General features: G+C 39.0%; 1 protein-coding gene across 3 annotated transcripts in view; it reads left to right on the top strand.

The window, feature by feature from the left end:
• Nucleotides 1–373: 373 nt before the first annotated feature.
• The window catches only part of LOC124556851 (methionine aminopeptidase 1D, mitochondrial), a 162033-nt gene continuing 137229 nt past the window's right edge, over nucleotides 374–25177 (top strand). Inside the window, exon 1 of one of the 3 annotated variants that reach the window (XM_047130871.1) lies at nucleotides 374–565. In XM_047130871.1, the coding sequence (XP_046986827.1) occupies nucleotides 552–565 (14 nt within the window). In that variant the 5' untranslated portion in view covers nucleotides 374–551. The other 2 variants (XM_047130870.1, XM_047130872.1) reach the window with 2 other exon arrangements.

Here is a 25177-nt window from a genome sequence, read left to right as displayed (position 1 = left end):
GTGATTTATACATAAAATTGTGATCCTTAAATTCCACATAGGAAAGTTCATTAAAGAATAAAAATGTTCTACCTGAATAAGTGTTTACTACACCATTTAATCAGAAGATTTTACGTAATCATGTACTAGATATAGACTCAATATCCCATAATTAATTGTAATGCTTGTAAATTTATCATATATATCATACTGCCAACAAGTAACACAACTTCACCACTTGGTCTTTAATATATTCCATCTATTTTTGATAAATCTTGAGGTACAAATTTTAAACAATTAGTTAACATGAATTCATATCATCTTTCATTACAATGAATCCGTATCATCACCTATCTGTATCCATTTCTGATAAAAATATATAAAACTCCATTCATAATTAACTGTTTGAGTGCTGCACCGGCAAGTGCTGCTGGCCGTATCAAGCCTGCCCCTGGGGCCCCCTAATCTGTGTACCTGCGTTGGCAACCACTTCTGCAGACTACTGTGTGTGCCTGAGCTCTCAAATCGGCCGTCCTCGCCGTGGTCTAAGTATTTCTGGAACCACGGCAGTCATGACAGTCTTGCAGTAAGTGTGATCGCCGGCATGAACCCAGGGTATCTGGATACTTATTCCATAGCTTTGAATCTGCAGATGAATTGCTCGACAGACTTCATATACACTGAAATTGCTTACGCTGCTAACATGTAACTCCTCATCAAAGGCTTTCTTTCATTTGGAATTATTTCTTGAGAATCGTCATAAGGTCTCAGTATACATCTGTGTATTATTTGGCATACTGATACTTAATTATCAGATTTTTGTACTCAACTTACGATGTAAACACTGTAGAATCCGTAACGACCAAACGTTGACATTCTTCTGTACTATCGCAATAATTCGCCCGCAATCAACCTTTGAGGGAAGTGTCTGGATGCTGAGACACACTTTTGAAGCTAATCACTATCATTTGACAGCATTAATCCAATACATTATCCCCAAGGAAACGTCAAAATCAAAAATTCAATTCTGAATTCTTTTTATATGGGACGCAGTTGTTATTGTACAGTAGAAATAAACAATGATTTATAACTTTTGTTTAAAAATTAGATAAGGAAATACTCAAGTTTCTAAACTACCTAATTAAATGTTACCTTTAATTCCTAATGACCTTTTGTGCTTCAGAAACAGGCAAGTGTGTGCAACTGACCAACGTAAACCGAGACGCCCTATCCAAGTGTAGGCCTAGAATTTTTTCACAAATCCAGTGTCATGGGAAAATAGGACTGTAATCCATTACTGAATATTACTAGAAAATTGTAGCCTGGGTTGTGATAAAAGGTATTTATTTAAGTGGCGATAAGTTTCGGGCAAAGCCCATTTTCAAACAATCATGTCAAAAAGGAATGTGACAAACACATTATAGCTGTTAACAGAACCATAGAATATCGATAGCTATCTATCTTCTATGGTTTTATTAACAGCTATAATGTGGTTGTCACAGTCTTTGTTTTGCATGGTGGTTTGAAAATGGGGTTCACTTGAAACTAGTCGCCACTTAAATAAATATCTTTTACGACAACCCAGGCTACAATTTTGTAGTAATAATAATGCTAGAACTTTTTGTTTAATTAATGATATTTACACCAACTTTAAAGTTTAACTTCTAACAAGAAGTTATGAAAGAATCCATAAATCAGTGGTAAGTTTTTATTTTTGCACCTTCTGTATGAACATTTGAAGCATCTACATCTACATCTACATCTACATTGATACTCCGCAAGCCACCCAACGGTGTGTGGCGGAGGGCACTTTACGTGCCACTGTCATTACCTCCCTTTCCTGTTCCAGTCGCGTATGGTTCGCGGGAAGAACGACTGTCTGAAAGCCTCCGTGTGCGCTCTAATCTCTCTAATTTTACATTCGTGATCTCCTCGGGAAGTATAAGTAGGGGGAAGCAATATATTCGATACCTCATCCAGAAACGCACCCTCTCGAAACCTGGCGAGCAAGCTACACCGCGATGCAGAGCGCCTCTCTTGCAGAGTCTGCCACTTGAGTTTATTAAACATCTCCGTAACGCTATCACGGTTACCAAATAACCCAGTGACGAAACGCGCCGCTCTTCTTTGGATCTTCTCTATCTCCTCCGTCAACCCGACCTGGTACGGATCCCACACTGATGAGCAATACTCAAGTATAGGTCGAACGAGTGTTTTGTAAGCCACCTCCTTTGTTGATGGACTACATTTTCTAAGCACTCTCCCAATGAATCTCAACCTGGTACCCGCCTTACCAACAATTAGTTTTATATGATCATTCCACTTCAAATCGTTCCGTACGCATACTCCCAGATATTTTACAGAAGTAACTGCTACCAGTGTTTGTTCCGCTATCATATAATCATACAATACAGGATCCTTCTTTCTATGTATTCGCAATACATTACATTTGTCTATGTTAAGGGTCAGTTGCCACTCCCTGCACCAAGTGCCTATCCGCTGCAGATCTTCCTGTATTTCGCAACAATTTTCTAATGCAGCAACTTCTCTGTATACTACAGCATCATCCGCGAAAAGCCGCATGGAACTTCCAGTCTGTGTTTGTCAGCATGGACTGGATGTTTCACATGTTCGTACATAAGGTGTTTGTCAGCAAAGTATTTCATCTGGAGGGGCTCTTCAAGCTCAGATAATTCACAGATTTTTTTGTGCACAGTTATATTTCCCATCCTCCTTTCTCATCCAGGCTTTGGAACATCAATGGCAAAGATAAAAATATTTCATTTTTAACTTTTGTAATTATTTTTATTTTTTTTAATTTTTAAGTAATATTTTTCAGAAGCAAGGGCTTCATCTTCCAGCTGTTGCAGCTTGACTAAAAGTTCTTCTTTGTGTGGTATGTTTCAAAACATGGGTCAACGCACAAAGGTACATTGCATGTTTTGCATTCATATTTCGTTTCTCGACGCATATTTTGTTTCGAGCAGACTGCACATCTACGCCATAGTCCGCGTTCCTTGGACTGGTCACTTGGAATGACATGTGGACAGTGCCTCCCAGTAAAGCGAAGAGGATTCTCGTCATCAGAGCGTCTTCCTTTCCTATCTCTTTTCCGTTCTGTAGTAAATTTTTCCACAAGTTCTCGTACCAAACATAAATAAAAATCTGCTAATGATATCTTGCTCCCTGTCACCGATCTGTGAAGAGTGTGAGGATTCAAAACACAAAGGTGCACAACATGAAAAAAACTTTTTGTACCATTTGACAGATTTACGTACAGATGCAACAGAGCTTAATAGCATATCGGAGTGGTCTACTGCTCCTGTTCCTACTTACAGTACCGAATGCTGCTGTTCTCTGGTTGTGAAGCCAGAGGAATAAGGCTGGACTTGTATACCAACTGTCAACATACAGAGTATGTCCACATTCAAGGTATGGCTTCATTAGTGTTGCCACAATATCACCAGATTTCCCCAAATTGTGGACTTCAATTTCTGTTGCTGTGCCTGTGTATACAATGAAATCCAATACATATCCAGTTTTACAGTCACACAACACGAATGTTTTGATTGCAAATCTACTTCATTTCGAAGGAATGTATTGTTTAAAAGATAAGCGACCTTTGAACAATAACAGGCTTTCATCAACGCAGAGTTTTCTGTATGGATTAAATGCACTGCGGAACGCCACACGAACTGTATCAATTATTTTCCTAATTTTAAATAAACTGTCATCTTCACGATTGGCCGAGTTGTCACTAAAACGCAACATTCTCAAGAGTAGCATAAAACGGTCACAGGACATAACTTCGGAAAAATTGGAGTACTCAGAAGTACATCTCTGGGCCGATATTCCTTTGTTCTCAACTTTTTAACACGAGCCATGAGAAGCCAAATACCAAGGAAGCTATACATTTCTTCAAAACCTGTATCTTTCCAAGTGGATAGTCGAGAACGAACTGATTCTGACGTATTTGCCAAGGTCAAAGTGAAAAGTCGGTTCGTTTCAAGTGCTATAAATTTCAACACATCTTCTGACAGAAATAGTAGGAAAAAGGACACAACGCTTGAATCAGGCGCTGGTTGACAGTTATGTGCTGAAGATGAGTCATCAAATGCATGAAGTGCTGGACGTTTTTGCCAATCAAATCTCTCATTCTCACTATAGCGTGGACTTTTACGGATCGATTCATCTCCACTTTCAGAATCTGAAGAAGAACTGTCCTGGCGAGCTCTACTAGGCGAAGTACGTGGAGGTGTATTACTACGAGATTCTTCTGATGAATCTTCATCGTCAGTACATTCATTGAAGATGCCATACTCACTGTCACTGTCACTCATTGTCAGTATCTCCAGTATCTCTTCGTCAGTGCAACGGCGCCGATGTGCCATTTGTCTGTGGAACTCAAAAGTGACAGCACTCTAAAAATCCTCATGAAACAGCAGATAGCTAAACGACACCAAACAAGCTGAAGATCACAAGAACCAGCTAGCATGAATGTCGAACAGCAACTGCGAAATCCGCAGCAGAGTGTTTCCCAGATAGGAGGGGCAGCAGCACAGAACAATAAATAGGGTAAATCCATCCCTGGGAGTACACAGGACAAAAGAACTTGCGACGGGCCGGCATGCAGCCCTGAGCGGCTATTGACGTCCACAGGCCCACAGGCAGTGGAACCGGTTACGGTATAAGCTGTCGTTAAATACCGGCCAGGCGTCCGGCGAATGCCGTCTGCAGGGCCCACGGGAAAGCCCACAACGGGAAAGCACACAACGTCTGCAGGCCCCTTGGCAAGGTGGAGCGCCGCGCCATATCACGTCTGAAATATTCAAAGATTTAATAAATGATCAAATTTATTAGTTTCACATACTTCTTTAACTGATTCATTTTTGGTACAACTGGTGTACATTTTGGTATAGTCGTTTGTGTTTATATATTTTTTTACCATATAAACTTTAAATGCCATCAGTATCATCTTGAAACACTTCTAAATATCAGCCATTATATAATGGATACATTATTAATTCATAAATATCTGAATGGTATAAACCTAATGGGTGACCAATTTCGTGAACTAAGACTTCAAATAAATTTGTTTGATATTTTGGAGTATTTTTATCAATTTCCTTATCCCAAATCGCGTCTTTATACATGTGTATCTCCACAGGATCATTATTCACATTTGGAAAAAATGTGTGATCTAACACATTACCTTTTCCATCTAATCTAGAGTCTTTGAATACCGATGACCAGATATTTCATGTGTATGTACTCGTCTTTTACTTGTAATTCAAATATCAGGATTTTTAATATAATGATCAAACTGAATATTAATATATTTTTGCCACAAACAAAATGCTGCCCCTTTTACTTCTAACATTTCTTATTTGCTCCTTTATAACTCCATTTCATATTTTTCTTATTCCATTTATACATACCAGTTCTATAACTACCAAATGAATCTTTTACACCACATCTAGGGCTGTTGATAAAATTTAAAGTTTCCTCACTTAACTCACCAGTTATCTCAAGATTGTGTGTTAACTGAAATAACGTTAAAGATTCTCTTAATAATCATCACTCACCAGAATAATAATTGTATGGTCCTGGTAATATTCTGTATCTAAATAAGCAAAACCATTCATGTATTTAATTACTTTATTCTTGTCATCTGGCTGTAGCCTCCAGCTGGTGCTGAAACTATTGTTTTCAATAGCAGAACTATCTTCATTTATATACAGTTAAAATATTATAAGATTAATCTATTTCCAAACAACATCATCATTATCGCCATAAGCTTCATCATAAGCTTCATCTACAATTATTAAATCGTTATCAAGTTGATGTGCAGTTAACTTTTCATTACATCTTTTAGTAACATTTCTACACAATGAACATTTAATTTGTTCTTCTAGCCATTCATCAATACACACTTTATGAAAAATATGATTACAGCTTGTTTTTACAAATTGATGATTTTCATTACTTAAGCAAATGGGAAATTCATAAGGTGTAATTGAATTGGTCAGTCGAGAAAGGAACTAAGTCAATTTCTGACAATTTTCACTTTTTTAAATAAATGTATTAAACAGACCAAGACGCACCTTACTGTCATGAAACCAACTATGTTTGGCTTATTCCTGTGGGAATAAAACGAGGTCGATTTGTTATGTGCTAAGGAGCAAGAAATAAAATCAGTGACATAGTTCCTTTCTCTGAGGCACGTCACGTCCCGGCAGCAGACTGTAGTGTCAGTGAGCTTGTATTACGCCACCTTCAAACTAGAGGGTGTTGGCTTGTAGCACGCAGGTGCAGAAAGCATAACAAAACACTAACTTCGTGCCAAGTTCATGACGTGTCATGGTTATTGTTGGTTGTTGTTGTAAGTTATTGAATGAAATCTTTTGAAATGTCTCCCAGACGAAAGCAAAATGAAAGTGAGCACAGGAGGAAGAGAATTGAGGAGGCTAGAGTTTCACGGGTTACCATACAATGACTACAGTGGGAAAACAGTTCCTGGAAAATCTATCAGTGCTGAAGAAAAGTTTTCTGTGATATCGATAGCACAAACAAGAAATAACATTCCATTGTTTACCATGCCACTGTCTGTGGTAGAAGAGTTTGTGTCCAGAAACATGCTTTGCTCAGTCTGCACACTGTATCAAAGAAACGTGGTTTTCGTATTTGCTAGTTACTAGTTAACCCTTAATTCGCGAGGTGACTTTTCTGTAACGTATACCACGAGGTGGGGTCTCTGGAACCCCTATGTTTAAACCGAGATTTAAGGCAAAAATCATTTGAAATTTTTAATTAATTCTACATAACATTTATTTTTACAATTATTTAAGTGTTGTTTAAATGCTTCTAGTTTATTTTATTGCACGAAACAAAGCCTGCGGCATTTTACTAGTTATCACGCAGAAGCATGTAGTTTTGTGTGGTTCTTTTAAAAAGTACACATAAATAGAGTAATGAATTTTACATTCTGAAAAATTATACAATTTCTGTAGCAAATAAATTTCAAAATAAAACTAAATTCCAGGGTTTAAATTTGCACATAAAAATTCCACCCAATAAGTACAAAAAGAAAGTTTGTCAAATTGACATTCATTGCTGGTAACTACATTTTTCTTATCAAAATTCAGAACACATTCGATTTTAACAGCCACTTTAGGTATTTCATTGAAGAAACAGACAGATCCACATCACAACTTTCCTGAAGTTTTTCCTCTGAATAATACTCTTGTTCGATAGCAGAACTGTGATCACTAGTTAATGTCAAATCGTCGTCGTTTTCGTTTGTTTATTGATCTATATCACTGACGCCTTCCTCCATAGACCGGCTAACAAGTTCATCAAACTCGGGAAAGTTAAAAATGACACATTCTTGCCAACACATTCTGAGCTATACAGTACCATACTGAAGAAAACCGGTAAGTAGTTCACGAGGTGCGGTCTGGGAGACTCCAACACCTACACTATGTGATCAAAAGTATCCAGACACCCCCAGAAACACACGATTTTCTTATTAGGTGTGTTGCTCTACCAGCTACTGCCAGGTTCCCTATATCAGCGACCTCAGCAGCCACTGAACATCGTGAGAGAGCACAATGGGGTGCTCCGCAGGACTCATGGACTTCGAACATGGTCAGGTGATTGGGTGTCAGTCGTGTATATGTCTGTATATGATATTTCCACACTGCTAAACATCCCTAGGTCCACTGTTTCCGGTGTGATAGTGAAGTGGAAACGTGAAGGGACACGTACAGCACCTCGTCTGTTGGCTGACAGAGGCCGCCAACAGTTGAAGAGGGTCATAATGTGGAATAGGCAGATATCTATCCAGACCATCACTCAGTAATTCCAAACTCTATCAGAATCGACTGCAAGTATTATGACAGTTAGGCGAGAGGTGAAAAAACTTGGATTTCATGGTCGAGCGGCTGCTCATATGCCACACATCACGCCAGTAAATGCCAAACGACGCCTCGCTTGGTGTAAGGAGCGTAAACATTGGACGATTGAACATTCAAAAAACCTTGTGTGGAGTGACGAATCACGGTACACAGTGTGGCGATCCTATGGCAGGGTGTGGGTATGGCGAATGCCCGGTGAACGTCATCTGCCAGCGTGTGTAGTGCCAACAGTAAAATTCGGAGGCGGTGGTGCTATGGTGTGGTCGTATTTTTCATGAAGGGGGCTTGCACCTCTTGCTGTTTTGCGTGGCGCTATCACAGCACAGGCGTACATTGACGTTTTAAGATATTCTTGCTTCCCACTATTGAAGAGCAATTTGGCGATGGCGATTGCATCTTTCAAAACGATCGAGCACCTGTTCATAACGCACGGCCTGTGGCGGAGTGGTTACACGACAACAACATCCCTGTAATGGACTAGCCTGCACAGGGTCCTGGCCTAAATCCTATAGAACACCTTTGGGATGTTTTGGAAGGCTAACTTCGTGACAGGCCGCACTGACCGACTTTGATACCTCTCCTCAGCGCAGCACACCATTTCGAATGGGCTGCCATTCTCCATGATACCTTCCAGCATCTGACTGAAAGTACACCTGCGAGAGTGGAAGCTGTTATCAAAGCTAAGTATGGGCCAACGCCATATTGAATACCAGCATTACCAACGGAGGGCGCCACGAACTTGTAAGTCATTTTCAGCCAGGTGTCCGGATACATTTTATCAGATAGCGTACGTCAGCTCACCATATATTATGCAGTACAGAGATTATAATAGGTGCACAAACAGTACCACTGCACTGTGTGGAAAAACTTTCTTCTCAGCTTATGAGTCATGTACACATAAATGTGTGCTGATAGCAGGGCAGTTGATTTGCGGAAAGGGACGAAACAGTTATGTCATCGGTCGTATCACATTAGGGAAGGATGAGTAAGGAAGTCGGCTGCACTCTTTGAAAGGAACCAGCCCAGCATTTGCCTGAAGCAATTTAGGGAAATCACAAAAATCTAAGTCAGGATGACCGGACTCTGGTTTGAACTGTCATCCCCCCAAACGCGAGTCCAGTGTGGTAAACACTGCACCACCTCATTTAGTCTCATGGCAGGATATGTGGTTTAAAAAAACATATGGTGCTATACACACCCCAGGTAGCGGCTGGGATACTTCAGTTAGACTGTGAAGATATTCTCATGAGGTGGATGTTTACATGGGATGAAATCGAATTCCTGACACATATACCATCAACAAAAGGTGTAGGAACCAACTGTCCAATTATTTGCATCTGTATTTTACCCTACAGCAATCCATAGGCAACTAGACCTTTAGCATGACGTTGTTCCAATCTGTATTTGTTCAGAACGATACAAAATCACTCCGCAAAAGTATGGGTGTTTATGTGCCCACCCCCCTTTTCCCTTGGTCACATTGTTTTAAAGATACTGAGTTCATCTTGGACACCATAGGGCAGTACATCCACATACTGGACCCAACAGCATAGAATCTGCACGACTTGCAGTCACTGGTTCAGCACTCATGGATCAGGATGGCTGTTCAGCCATTTTAGTATGTTGGGGAGTGCGTGATAAACGTTTCGCCGCTCTATTTGGGGCCAAAGACAGTGTTAGTCATTTCTAGGTAGGTGTCTCTAATCCAGTTACCTGAGTGTGTATCTATTAATGAAACCTGACCGTTGATATGAAAAGTGTTAGATACTGATATCAGTTGTAGAAAAAGAAATAACATTCCCTCCTAGAACTTATTACTGCACTCAGATGTGTGTCTACATGTAACATATTATTGACTTCCACTCTATCATCAAGACATTTTGATAAATTGCATATTGAGGTATAAAAAAATGTTATGTAATATAAAATAATAGGAGAAACGAATGACAGACTGACGCAATTGGTAGGATATTCAGTACCTCTAACAATATGTGTGCAAAATCGACTATTTACAAAACACTTAATGCAGTACTGTTGTACATGTGATGTCTGACACAGAGTGAATGAACAAGGAGTATAAAAAAATGTTATGTAATATAAAATAATAGGAGAAGCGAATGACAGTCTGACGCAATTGGTAGGACACTCAGTACCTCTAACAATATGTGTACAAAATCGACTATTTACAAAACACTTAATGCAATACTGTTGTACAGGTGATGTCTGACACAGAGTGAATGAACAAAGAGTTTTAAGTAAGTCTGGAAGAAGGTGCTAAAATGCCTAATAATTTTGTTCAACTGATACTGAAATGCTACATAGTGTCAACTGGCAGATGAGTGAAGAATGCAGTTAATCATTCATTAAAAGCCAATCATAATATTGCAGTATGAATGTCTCAATGAGAAAGCCAAATATTTCTCCTAGTGCTCAGCTACTGTAATAGCACTTAAAAAAACCCCAACAACATGAATCATATAAGACAGACCTCAGCCTCTATAATCCATAAATATTGACACTGCCAGCGACAGTATTGCCAACAAATCCAAAAGAAGAAAACGAGAAAGAAGAATCACCACTAACAGCATCCAAAGGAAGAAGAGACAGATTCATCATCTCCTGCACCACCTTAGACACTAGGAACAGCACTGGAAAGGGGTAGCAAGAATACAAGATCCAGATACCTATACATCAAAAAGAATCTGAAAAAGTAGTATAAAAATACTAACTAAAGCAAATAAAATAAACACAGAAACGTTTTGCTAAAATCTGTGCTTCACACAAGTTAGAAGGGACAGCACAGTGGGTTTTAGTAAATACCCTGATTCATCACTTGGATTTCTAAGTGGGCTTTCACGGGACAGTTAGTGTCGATATTCAAATGTCTACCAATTCAGTTCTTTCAGCACCATCGTGACACTCTCCCATTGGTCAAAGAAACCTGTGACTCTGCCCTTCTTTGTATCCATTCCATATCCCTTGTTTATCCTATGTAGTATGGATCCCACACATTTGAGCAATATTCTGGGATATGTCACATGAGTGTATTGAATGCAATCTTCTTTGTAGACATTGAATTTCCCTGCTTTACCTATAACTCAGACTGTGTGATCGTTCCATTTTGTATCCCTTCAGATTGTTACACCCAAGTATTTCTACAAGCAGACTGATTCCAACGGAGACTCACTGATACTGCAGGCATTGGATATCATGTCTTTTTGTTTGTAAAGTTCAGTTTTACATTTATGAACATTTAGTGTGAGTTATCAGTCTTTTCTCCACTTTGAAATCTTATCTAGGTCTAACTGAATATTTGAGCAGCATGTCTCACATGGTATTTCATTATAGATAACTGCTTCATGTTCGAAAAGTCTGGATTTACTATTAACATTGTATGTAAGATGATTAATATAAAACATTAACAGAAAATGTTTGCCATGTGCACCCTGCTATTGACTTTTCTAGCAGCCGAACATTCTTGCATGTGCTGTTAAGATATGATTCTTGGGCTATCAGTGTGGTGGCGCTTTTGCAGCACAGCAAGGACGATTTAAGCATGCACACAGCTCACAGCAGTGGCTGTCTGCTCAAGGGGCTGTTGACTGGTGGTCAGCAGTGAGTTGACCATTAAACAGAGCCATACCTGGAGTCGTGGCTTGTGCCAAGATGAAATGGCGGGTTGCTCCCTATATTTGGATTGCTGATGTTTACTTCGTGGACTGCGGCTTCGACTACTGAAAAATTGGGCCTCACTTTCTCTGCAAGGTGACGAGGCTATACACTGCAGTTCGTTTGGAGTGTTCCCTGCTGCCATGGTTGGTAGACATGGTAACATTCATCATCCGTGATTGACTTTAGCCTAATGCAGGAACCACGGTGAGTTCCATAATTGGCGGGCATTAATGTGTTAGTGACAGTTCGCGAGACTAACTTTGTCAACATTAAGTGTCGTTTGTTCTTCTTGCCTGATCATTCCTCTGGGATTAATTTGACCGCTGCATCAGAAGTGTATCAACATCCTGGACGTCATTTAGCCTAATGCTCATTTGATTGTAATTCTCACTTTGCACTGTTCGTGGATGCATTTGTAAATTTAACTATTTCGTATTGCTGAAGTTAAACGCTTCCACTCAAGTTTAATACGTGTGTTCTCTTCCCACGACTTTTTCGGAGACGCATCTGTACTCGTTCACTTGCTATCTGATTTACGTTCTAAGTGTATATTTTGGAACAGATACTGGTTCTATACTGTGTTCATGGAAGCTGGCAGTGACGTCTTTTCGCAGTTCACACGTTTGTAGTCTGGTGTAACAGACTCTCCTCCTTAATTACTGCGAGTTAAAGTTTTATTTAATTTTAATTTGTGCTATTAGTGAATGTATTAGCCAACGTAAAAATAGGCAGTACTTAATTTAAATACTTCCGTTGGTTTAGTGCCTGTGGCCCAAAAACGACTTCTGTCGCATTTTCACATGTCACTGTTGTGATTAAAGAACCTGCAAGTTTTGTCATTCGCTTCCTATGTAAATCTAATTTGTATTCTGTAGGTTATAGAACCTGTTCTGAATCAAGCAACTGCTGGGCTCCTGAAAGTAAATCTGTTGTTGACAGTTGAAAAGTCTAACTTCCATTACAGCATTTTACTCCGTTTGTTTCTCAGACATGTGTAATTTATTTTACTTTAAGATATTTTTATTGCTGTTTGCTTCACAGAGGGGTGTAGCACCCTCATGATTCAGTTATTGGTTTTGTCCATTATAGGAAATTTTGCTAAAATCTTTGTTAAATGCCTGTACAGTTATCAGAATTCAAAGATTTGTTTTCATATTGCCGATCATTGTAATCAAATCTTTGTGGCTAATCAATTATACATGTTTTGATACTTGTAAGATAGGCCTCTGTGGTTAATAAATAACACCAGTCAACAAATTTTTTTCGAACTCTCAGCTGCATGAGACTTTTTTTTACTGACACTTAGTATTTTTGATGTGATCTTTTCGAATTTGAAATAGGTTTTACTCTCCATGCACTGGTTTTCATGCGATTAGAACTTTTCCATTTCAGCCATTTGCAGTCACAGTAATAACTTACATGTTTATACAAAATTGTTAAGGCTTTCGTGGCCAAAAAAAAAAAAAAAAAAAAAAAATGGCTCTGAGCACTATGGGACTTAACATCTTAGGTCATCAGTCCCCTAGAACTTAGAACCACTTAAACCTAACTAACCTAAGGACATCACACAACACCCAGCCATCACGAGGCAGAGAAAATCCCTGACCCCGCCGGGAATCGAACCCGGGAACCCGGGCGTGGGAAGCGAGAACGCTACCGCACGATTTCGTGGCCACTTGTTTATGTTAATGTCAGGGTTATGATGTTGTATCCTTTTGTTTCAGATCTGAATTCATTTCATCATGGCTACAGAGAGATATCAAGTCATGATCTTCCTGACAGTTTCTGTTACATATATAGATAGTGCACTCTTATTCGTAAAAGATGCACTATAACATGCTTTGTGAGGCAGGCTGATAAAACATACTTTGCGCTTACAATTGGCGGCCAAGACAAAGCATGGACCCCACATTCTACATGTCACTATCTTGAGGAAGTGCTGCATGACTGGACGAAAAGAAAGCATAAGGATTTTACCTCTTGAAATCTCCCTATCCTGCCAAGAACCACAGGTACCTGAAGTTACCTCTACACCTGCCAATGATTCTCTATAGAAGATAACGTATTGTGCCCTCCACACTAAGAAATGCAGTAACACCAATCTTTCTTGATATTCCATATGAACGTAATTTCGATGACAATCATATGCAGTGTGCTGTGTCAAATGCCTTTTGGACATCAAGATAAGCTTCCTTGATCCATGGCTTTCGAGATGTCATGCGAGAAGAGCGCGAATTGAGTTTTACGTGATGTATGTTTTCGGATTCCACACTGGTTGACATGGAGAAGTCCATTCTGTTCGAGATATCTCGCTACATTTGAGCGCAGAATATGTTCTAAGATTATACAACAAATTGATGTCAAGGATACTGAACAGCACCAAACACAATTTCCTGTTTGAGGGATACTCAGTATATTATTTTTAAAAGAGGTGCTAACTCAACCGCAAATTCGGTATACAATGTCATACCGATTTCATCATGTCCTGGAGATCTGTTCAATTTTAACGACTTTGGCCGTTTGTCAGTACCACTTTGCAGTGGTGTGAGAATTAAACTGGGACATTACTTCTGGTTTTCCTTTGTAAAGAAACATGTGGAAATGGAGTTAAGCATTTCTACTTTTGCTGTGCTACCCTCAGTTTCAGTTACTGTCTCATCCATGACTATATGGTACAAACTTCATTGCCACTAGCAGCCTTTACATGTGACCAGAATTTCTTCAGGTTTTGTGAAAGATCTGTTGACAATATTCCCCTACAGTTGTCACTTAAGGGTCACACATTGTGCTCTTGACAGCCAAACGCGTTTCATTCAGTATCCATCTATAGCCCTGTGCTTTGTTTTGTATCTATTATGCAGTAGTCTCTGTTATTCATTATGACATGAAGGTGAATCATCTTGAAGAATTTCCTACTATGCCTGAAACACATACAGTGTCAATTCATGAAGATTGCTGGCTAGAAACTGGTATTAACATATACATCTCCCCTTCACATCCTGTACAAATCCTGCATGTGACTAATCAAGGGATTTGGCCCATCAATCAAGGATCTGTGCACTTCTCAAGGTGTTTGTGCTGTGTACTGGATTGGGGATGGGGTCTTGCATTGTCCTGAAGAAAATTTTATATTGTGTCCTGGCCATGAAGAGTATGACAACAGTGTTCACCATTTTTGCCTATATGTTGGAAAGCATTCAGCTTCAGTTCCACAATCAGCTGTTGTCACACCCAATGTCATGTCCCACCCACACAACATTTTGAAGAGTTGGAGAGGTGTTGGTCTCAAGGATTGCTGTTTCCTGTGACCTTTCAACACATCGTCTATGAATACATTGCCATCAATGTGACCACCATAAACAGGCATGATGCTCATCGCTATACACCACAGAATGCCATTCAATGTCCCAGTTGGCTCTGGCTCTACACTATGCAAGTCTATGTTGACTGTTGTATGGTATCAGCAGTAAACGACGCATTGCCACTCGAAATCTCAATCCAGCTTTCCGTAATCTATCTACAATGGCTCATGGTGAGATACTACCTGATTTTCAACTCTTGCCATCTATCTATTTGTCAGAGTCAGTCTAACACTCCCAAGATCTACTCATAGTGTAGTATCACACTATGTAGAATCACAGTGTTGTCTGGGGTCCATCTCATCACTACTATTTCTGACGTTGTTGCACTACAGAGAACTGTCTGTGCAATCCATCAATATGATGGTCCCATGTCACCCATACTAACGATTCAAACTTTCTCCAAACCTGAAAGATGGTGATAAGCAGCGTATGCACATCGTCTTGGCGTACTCTGGTGCGATCAATACCTGCAAAATGTCAGTCTTTAGATACACAGAAAAGCCTCGGTCTACTCACACTATTCTTCATCTGTAAGACTGGGTTTTTCATTGCCGGTGCTGAAGAGAAGCTTACATAAGGGTGAAGTTTTTATCAGCAAATCCAACAGGAATGGAAATACTTGAGTATGAGTTTTGGTAGCAGTCAACATATTCATAATGTAGCACTTTCCAGTTCCATCAGTGTAGCACTTACTGCTCTATTGCAAGTGATGAAGCTATCTACAATGAAGTGTTTTCTGGAGAAAAAAAGAAAAAAAAAAGAAAAACTGTTGCCCAAATGCTCAGTAAGATTTCAAACTGATGCAATGATTGGCCACTTGCTTTAAACCTTCAGAAATGTGATATTATGTAATATGTAAAACGAGAAAAATATAGTGTGCTATGACTACAGTATCAGTTAATCGCAACTAGAATCAGCCAAGTCATACAAAGGCCTGGGTATACGTGAGTGAAGCTGGTGACAAACATAGGTTTATCTGTCCGATACTGAATATATACAAAGAACAGTGACACGAATTGTTACAGACTTGATGAAAAGCTCTCGGGCTTCCGGCTGGGTAGCAGCGTTAAAATACCGTCACGTTTGAAAGAGTGTCATTGGTATCGGTATTCATCATATCTGGCGAAATGGAAACTAGTTTGTTTGACACATTATAGAGCGTCACGGAGATGCAGACAGTCTTGAACTTTCAGACACTTGAAACTAGACGCCAACTATTCCTCGAAATCTTACTTACAAAGCTGCAATAAGTTATATTACGTGAGAAATTTAGGAACGTACTACAATAGCCTACGTATCGCTCTCATAGAGACCGCAAAGACAAGGTTAGGCTAATTATAGCGCCCACAGAGATGGTTCGCTAATTGTTATTCCCGCGTTCTATATGCGAATGGGACGGGAAGAAACCCTCATTGCATTGCTATGTACTTCACAAATTGCTTCTGTAGATGTAGATGATGACTGTAATCTTCAATCGATCTGAAATGTCGATAGCTACTTCGACCTTATGTTTGTAAACAAAGCAATCAGCATCACACAAACTGAAATGCGTGGAATACGTACAGTTTTTAACCCTCCCTGGCGAAGGTACGGAATGTGAATATTTCTTCACGCAGTTGGTATGTTTCGCACGTATAACTTTTTCCAACCCTACCAATTTAATACACAACAAGCAGCAAGAAAAGGGAAAACCTAAAGTGAACTGGAAACCCGATATATGTAAATAAATGGTTTTTATCCATCAAAATGATAGTATTAAATAAAAATGAGTTTTTCATTCTCCCAGGTAGTGATCTATATTCGTTTCTTGTGTGCTGGATATAAGGGTACAAAAAGAAGTAATGTATCAGACGTAAATGAATGTTCATTTACGTTGGTACGTGTCTATTAATAATAATAATAATAATAATAATAAGTACACATACACTTGCGTAGGTGTAAGTAAGTTTATTGCATTACAATAATAAAATTTAATAAGGATTAAAACTCGTATAAAGTACCAAATAAAATAAATCAGATGGCATGATATTGTTATGGTATGACAGCTTTAAGATGGTTTAAACTCCTAAACACATTCGCTGCTGCAGAAATAACTGGACTGTGGCTCAAACGTACCTGCACTAGTGCACTAAATTAACGTTTGAACTAATATTAAGAATATATGTCTCTAAATCACACACAGAGAGCAAAATAATGCTAATTGCTAATATAGGATGCAATATCAAAAACATTCCTTCTTTGAATGCCGGAGAATTGATGAATTTGTTTGGTGTATAGTTGAGAAGTGCTGAAGAAATTGACCACAGCTAAAATTGACGATCATTAACACCAACCCAAAATATGAATTTCCATATATGTAGGTAGGTCACAATTAATGTTAATTTCAGCTTGTGGGTCATCTGTGTCCAAGACATTTTAGGTCATCAGAACCTACCGTTACCGAATTCGTATGTACCAAGCTTTCCGGTTTTCCCGGAATTTTGATTTCAAACTCAACATAACGATAATGTGGCATATGACGACATATGTGCGCAAACAGAAAAAGAAAACAACACACAATATTTATTTTTTATCTATGTTATACTGACAAGAGTCTTTCTAGTCATAGCGCAAGGTCTAGGTGTGGTTGGAACGTGAATTTATAGTTGTGAGTTGACAAAGTGGTAGCAATTGCTTCAGTTAATTTGTGAAGTGTACCTCACACACTGCAAGGGAAGAATATTTCTGGAGAGTTTAGAGAGGCTGAGCGGAAGTCATATTTGCATATTGCACTAATTTTGTAACAGTTCTGCCGAGGTATTGGAGCGTGTGAAAACTGATACACCTCCAATTTTACTGATTAAGATTATAAAGGTAAAAACTGGGCAAAAATTTATTTCTGTAGAATGGAACTTGAAAGCTATAATTAGGTAAAGAACAGTGTGGAAAAGAAGTTCAGAATACCATTCTTTGTGAGATGTTTTGATTTAGAAAAGACTTTTGTAATGTAGAGTGACCTAAATGATGGACATTCTAAAGTGCATGTTGTTGGCCTACAGTTTCTGTGACTGGAAAATAATACCAAAGCGTTTTTAGAAGAAAAAATAGTACAGCAGAATTACTGGTGTGAATAAACTATCCAGCTTTTCTCAAGTCATTAATACATACTTCAAAATAGACAATGAGAAAATATTTGTACATTACAAAGGGCCAATGAAGGCAAACACAAATGTGAATGGGAAGAATAAGACACAAGTACTCAGCATTACGTACTTGGGTACCAGAACACTTGAGGATGCCACATACAGGAAGCAGATTAATGAAAACTACAAACTGTATAAGCTAAACAAACATGCAACTGGAAGAAGAAATGATCTTGGATATCAGTAAATGGGAGTTCTATGTGAAAATATTAGAAACACTAACCTCTTACTCTGGGTTTCTTTAAAAAAAAAAATTGTCAAGAGCCCTGAAAATATTATGTTCAGAGTAATATATCAAGCTTTCAGTAATAACAAAGAGAGAAGACTTCTTTCATAACTGTTACAAGATGTTAATTCCAGGAGGAAGGAAGTGTTTATAGGCATTACACTTCACAATAAACATCAAGGCAAAATGTAGCATTAACTGAAGCTTACGGTATAGCTTCAACAACTCACAACCAAATTGTCACCTTCCAATCTAATCTAGGCCTTGAGCTAAACTATTTATCAGTATTTCACAACAATTAAGATTTATTATTTACATTTGTAGGCTTTGCCAATTGCAAGCGAATTGTCACCTTCATACACAACCTATACCTTGGGCTACACAACAGATGATTCCATCACCATAAAGTGGATTCCAAAAAAGAATATGGACAAAAATAAAATATTGTCAGTATTTTGTTTGCTTCCTGTTTGCACATGTGCGATATCAAAAGCTATGACATCACTATGTCATTGCATACAGCCTCTTATGCCAGTATATTTTCCACACTTTCGAAACCGTGGATAAATTCATCACGTTGCATCACTACCACTCATGACAAGATTGATAAAAAAGGTGGGCTATAATAATTACATAAGACAGCTATAATTTGATGTGGAAATAGGACGCTGCACCATCAGGTGCAGTAAAATCAAGTCATGTTCTGATTAGAAAAGAGAATGGGATGACCCAGCATTCCTAGACAGCAATTTTTCATTATGTAGCAGATGTCAATTATAAAATGACATAAAATGTGTCTTAGATTAGATTAGATTAATACTAGTTCTATGGATCATGAATACGATATTTCGTAATGATGTGGAATGAGTCAAATTTTCCAATACATGACATAATTAAGTTAATTTAACAACATAATTAAGTTAATATAACAACTTTTTTACTCCTTTTTTTAATTTTTTTTATAGTTTTTTGTTTTTTTTTCTTTTTTTTCTTAATTTATATCTAAAAATTCCTCTATGGAATAGTATTATTGTTGTTATTATTATTATTAATGCCAATCCACCAAATTTTGTTATATAGGCATCAGTGCCTTTTGGATTGTTGCGTAGTTTGTAATTAATGTGGAACCAGAACCAAAACATAAAGAATAGATACCAAATGTACCACACACACAATTATGATTGATCTCAAAATTTCATGTTCCTTATTATCATTATTTTCATTAAGCATATTCTCTGGCTTGAGGTTTTGATAAAACAATGTGTTCACTTAGGCTTGAAATCTAATATTTTTGTTCAACCTGCATGTTTGAAGTTTTATACAGCAGTTTTGTTTTCTTTCTAGTTGAAGGTTGATATTTGCCTTCCACCTACACATTGCACTAAATTTTGCAAGGCATCTACAAATAGTGAAGACACAACAAATTGTGGTTTCCGTTGATGTGACTTAAACCTGTGATATCAGAAGTACCAGTACCTGATGAACTAATGGGTCCCTGTGCTTCTGATATCTCAGGAGTGTTCTATGCTGTTTTATGCTATTTTATGAGGGTAATCCCAAAAGTAAGGTCTCCTATTTTTTGTAAGTACATAGACCTGTTTGTTTCTACAATGTTTTACATCAGTTTACAGCTTGAACATTTAGCTATTTTTTGACATAATCACGATTTATGTCGATGCATTTTTTTAGACGCTGTGGCAGTTTTTGTATGCCCATGTCATACCAGCTCGCCGCCATCCTGTTCAGAAAGTTATGAACCTCTTCTTACACCTCGTCGTCGGAGCTGAATCGCTTTCCGACCAAATGTTCTTTTAACCTAGGGAACAGGTGATAGTCACTGGGCGCCAAGTCAGGACTATAGGGTGGGTGGGTGATTATGTTCCACTGAAACTGTTGCAGGAGAGCAACAGTTTGCTGAATGATGTGTGGGCGAGTGTTGTCATGGAGAATGTGTACGCCCTTACTCAACATTCCTCTTCTCCGGTTCTGAACTGCTCGTTTGACTTTTTTCAGAGTCTCACAGTACCTGTCAGCATTAATTGTGGTCCCATTGATTCAGCTCCGACAACGAGGTGAAAGAAGAGGTTCATAACTTTCTGAACAGCATGGCAGCGACATGACATGGGCATACAAAAACTGCTACAGCATCTACAAAAATGCATTGACATAAATTGTGATTATGTCAAAAAATAGCTAAATGTTCAAGCTGTAAACTGATGTAAACCATTGTAGAAATAAGCAGGTCTATGTACTTATAAAAAAATAGGAGACCATACTTTTGGGATTACCCTTGTATATTTGTGGTCCACAACATAGCGAAAAATTGCTGACTATGAACACTGGATCATCCCATTCTGTTTTCTGATCAGAACATGACTTGTTTTATTGCAGCTGATGATGCAGCTAAAATGCTGCAAAACTGGTCGTACTTATGAATGAAATGTTTACATCTGAAGTGATTTTATGTTCAAAATAGTGTATCCAGGCTGTGGCGGCCCTGAATACAAAGTCTTCTGTGGAAATGGATGGTTAAGTCATATTGATGATAACGATCATACCGACAACAGTGTTGCTTCTTCCTGCAATTTAACAGATAAATTATGGCTTACCTGCTATAACTGTCTGTCTCTTTGGACTGTTCACCATCAGCGCTGTCAACCTACAACACATGTTTCGAGAGCTGCATGTCTGAATTTCTCAGGTACAGGGGGAAGGGCTACAGACGAGTAACAGAGGTACTGCAGTTGAATCCAGAGTTGTGTATTGACCCCGAAGACATGGGTAATGTAGAGGTAGATCTTACAATGTGGGGATGGACATGAATCCACAATTCTGAACTACTATTGACACAAGCAAGCTATCCACAGGAAAAGAACACGCGAAATTAATGCTAGGAGTTTGTTCCAGCCATTAGGGAAAATTAGTAGGTGTGTCGGGAGGGATGTAAGATACCTCAAAAATGTGTGTAAATACCAATTTTATGTATATAAATTGTAGGTATATTGTATTGTATATGATTTTGCAGACGAAATCCACACAATGTAAATTGATTCGAGTCTCGGTCGGGCACACAGTTTTAATCTGCCAGGAAGTTTCATATCAGTGCACACTCCGCTGCAGAGTGAAAATCTCATTCTGGAAACATCCCCTAGGCTGTGGCTAAGCCATGTCTCCGCAATATCCTTTCTTTCAGGAGTGCTAGTTCTGCATGGTTCGCAGGAGAGCTTCTGTAAAGTTTGGAAGGTAGGAGACGAGGTACTGGCAGAAGTAAAGCTGTGAGTACCGGGCGTGAGTCGTGCTTCGGTAGCTCAGTTGGTAGAGCACTTGCCCGCGAAAGGCGAAGGTCCCGAGTTCGAGTCTCGGTCGGGCACACAGTTTTAATCTGCCAGGAAGTTTCATATCAGCGCACACTCCGCTGCAGAGTGAAAATCTCATTCTGGAAACATCCCCTAGGCTGTGGCTAAGCCATGTCTCTGCAATATCCTTTCTTTCAGGAGTGCTAGTTCTGCATGGTTCGCAGGAGAGCTTCTGTAAAGTTTGGAAGGTAGGAGACGAGGTACTGGCAGAAGTAAAGCTGTGAGTACCGGGCGTGAGTCGTGCTTCGGTAGCTCAGTTGGTAGAGCACTTGCCCGCGAAAGGCGAAGGTCCCGAGTTCGAGTCTCGGTCAGGCACACAGTTTTAATCTGCCAGGAAGTTTGATTTCTTTATTAATCCATGTAACAATAAAAAAAAAACATTTTAAAGGAAGAAAGTAAGCAGTTACTGAGCCATGAGAGTAATGGAGAAGAGAATGAGTACGGACACATGAATGCAATGATTATCGCTGACAAATGGATATGCTTATGGTAGGCTGTTTTCAGGACCAGTTGTGACTGAAAGTTGTTTCTCTGATTACAGAAATGTTGCAAATCTTCTGGAAGTATGACCAGATTCCTATCACGAATTTCCCATAGACATCTGACTTCTAGGTACTGAAGTATAGCAGCTAAGGTGGTGCCAGACTTGCACACCTGTGCTAACGATGTACTGAAACCAACTGATAAAGACTAGATACTGCTTTATAGTGGGGCTTTGGATCATGTCTCCTTCAGTTATATTTCCTCGGTGGAAACACTATGGAGTGATTACACCTGTAAAGAGTAGTTTTTGGTAGCCAGCTTGACCAGGAGGCATTATTGATCCTTCTGGAGGTATTTCAGGTAGAGTGGCAGTGGAGACACCCTGGCGTTTAGGATGATCCTTCTGTGGTGGCACCCATCCAACGTGTGGTAGCAAAGCAAGTTTGAACGCAATGGCACGTCTTCCTGTTAAATGAACACATCATCTTGGGACTATTTTACTAAACTGATGTCCAGAAATGTTAAAGATATTTGAACCTGCTCATCCTGTGGTCCCTTTCCTTGGCAACATGTCAGTCAGTTCAGAATCTTGGCAAAATTACTTTTTATGGGAAACTTGCCTATCAGATTTATTAGCCCTTTACTGAGTGAGGTGGCGTAGTGGTTAGCACACTGTACTAACATTCGGGAGGACAACAGTTCAAACTCGCATCAGGCCATCCTGATATAGGTTTTCTGTGATTTCCCTAAATCACTTCAGGCAAATGCTGGGATAGTTCCTTTGAAAGAGCATGACCATCTTCCTTTTCCCATCCTTCCCTAATCCGATGGGACCGATGACCTCGTTGTTTGGGCCCCTTTCCCAAATCAACCAACCAACCTTATCAGTCCTTTAATTATACATGCAGTTAACCTGTGAATGCAGTCATTTGGTTTGCAATCTCTTCTATAGTCAAGATCTGTGCTTTGATTGAATATAAATTGAACTCTGGATAAAATGGTCATTGTAACCTCCCCCACTTGTGTGATAGCTAGAAAAGTCAACTCTGCTTACAATGGGACAAAACCAACATCTGTTATGGAAAGATTCAGTTAACATGACCAGCTGAACTCATGAAATAGGGAAGATTGTATGCTTTTTTTGCAGGGAACACACTATATACTTATCGATGCCCCTGTGCTAAAGGCTATACCTTCCACTAGAAAGAAATCAGTGGGTGTGAGGCAAATAGTAGGTTGACAGTGTTAAATGAGTCAACACACACTTCTGCTGTCTTTATTGTTTCATATAATCTAGCAGTTGCTGCTATACATCTACATCTGAATCCATTCTCTGTAAGCCACCATAAGGAGTGTGGCAGAGGGTACCCTGTACCACTACTAGTTGTTTCCTTTCGTGTTCCACTCACAGACAGAGCGAGGCAAAAATGGCTCTCACATCTTACCTTCATTGTCCTTATGCAAAATGTATGTTGGCAGCAGTAGGATTACTCTGCAGTCAGCTTCAACTGCCAGTTCACTAAATTTTCTCAGTAGTGTTCCTCGGAAAGGATATCGCCTTCCCTCCATGGAGTCCTGTTCAAGTTCCTGATGCATCTCGGTAACACTTGAATGTTGTTTGAACCTACCAGTAATAAATCTAGCAGCTTGCCTCTGAATTGTTTTGATATTTTACTTTAATATGACCATGTGTGGATCCCAAACATTTGAGCAGCACTCAAGAATAGGTTGCACCAGCATCCTATATGCAGTCTTCTTTACAGATGAACAACACTATCCTCAAATTCTCCCAATAAACTAAAGTTGACCATTTGCCTTCCCTACCACAATTCTCACATGCTCATTCCATTTCATATCACTTTGCAATCATTTCACCCAGATGTTTAAGCGACATGACTGTGTCAAGCAGGACACTTCTAATGCTGCATCTGATCACTATGTTTTTTTTTCCCTACTCATCTGCATTAACTTACATTTTTCTACATTTAGAGGCAGCTGTCATTCATCACACCAACTAGAAATTTTGTGTAAGTCATCCTTTATCTTCTTACAGTAATAACTTGCTACCTTTTTCTACTACCGCAAGAGACTCAACAGTTTGAAAATATCTGTTCTTGAATAATGAAGACCTTTTTGATCCAAACTGAGTGACTTTGAGTCTTTATGAAGACTGTTCTTATTACTAGCATTGATTCCCTGGATGATTAAGAGAGATGTATATTGCTTATGACATATTTCTTTAAGGAATAAATATACTGAGAAGCAGTCATTAGTATATACAGTCTGTTAACTGTTGATTCTTCATTTCAGTCCACAAATCATTTGTATGACATAATGTTTGGGCCCAGAAAACTGTAGCTCTCCTTGATGGGTTATCCCAAAAATTGGAACGTTACTACATGTACATTCTCTACCATATACTTCTAATTTTCTCCTTCACTCCTATCAGCAAACTGGTTTGTATTTGTCACCAGGCACCAGGATAGCATTCTTGACTGGAGGGGTTGTCATTCTCTCTCTCTCTCTCTCTCTCTCTCTCTCTCTCTCTCTCTCTCTCTCTCTCTCTCTCTCTCTCTCCCCCCCCCCCCCCCCCCCCCCCTCTCCCATTACTCGATTGTTGCTTTGCTCACATGAGCCTGAGAATAATTTATTGTTGAGATTCTTGAAGAAAAGCTGTGCCTGCTTTTAATTGCCTACAGTACAAGGGTAAATTTTTGTAATTCCAATGTTTCAAAAAATGCTAACATTTAAAGTAATTTATATTTGGGTTATGTTCTTCTGCACTGTAGAATGCAGATTCCAACTCCACAACCTATATTCATATCATAAGTTAAATAAATTGTACTTTATTTAAGGGCAAAACAATTGTAGAACTTACAAATTCAAAGATAACACTAGGTAACGAATTTAAACTTTTTTCTGCATCTGGTTAATGAATAAGGGCATATTGAAATAATGAGTGAAGGAAGCAATTCTTGATCTGAAAAAGGAAATTTTTGTC

Source organism: Schistocerca americana, chromosome X (genome assembly GCF_021461395.2).
Source record: "Schistocerca americana isolate TAMUIC-IGC-003095 chromosome X, iqSchAmer2.1, whole genome shotgun sequence".
Taxonomy (NCBI): domain Eukaryota; kingdom Metazoa; phylum Arthropoda; class Insecta; order Orthoptera; family Acrididae; genus Schistocerca; species Schistocerca americana.
Note: the sequence above shows the minus strand (reverse complement) of the source record. Positions and strands in the feature narration are given on the sequence as shown.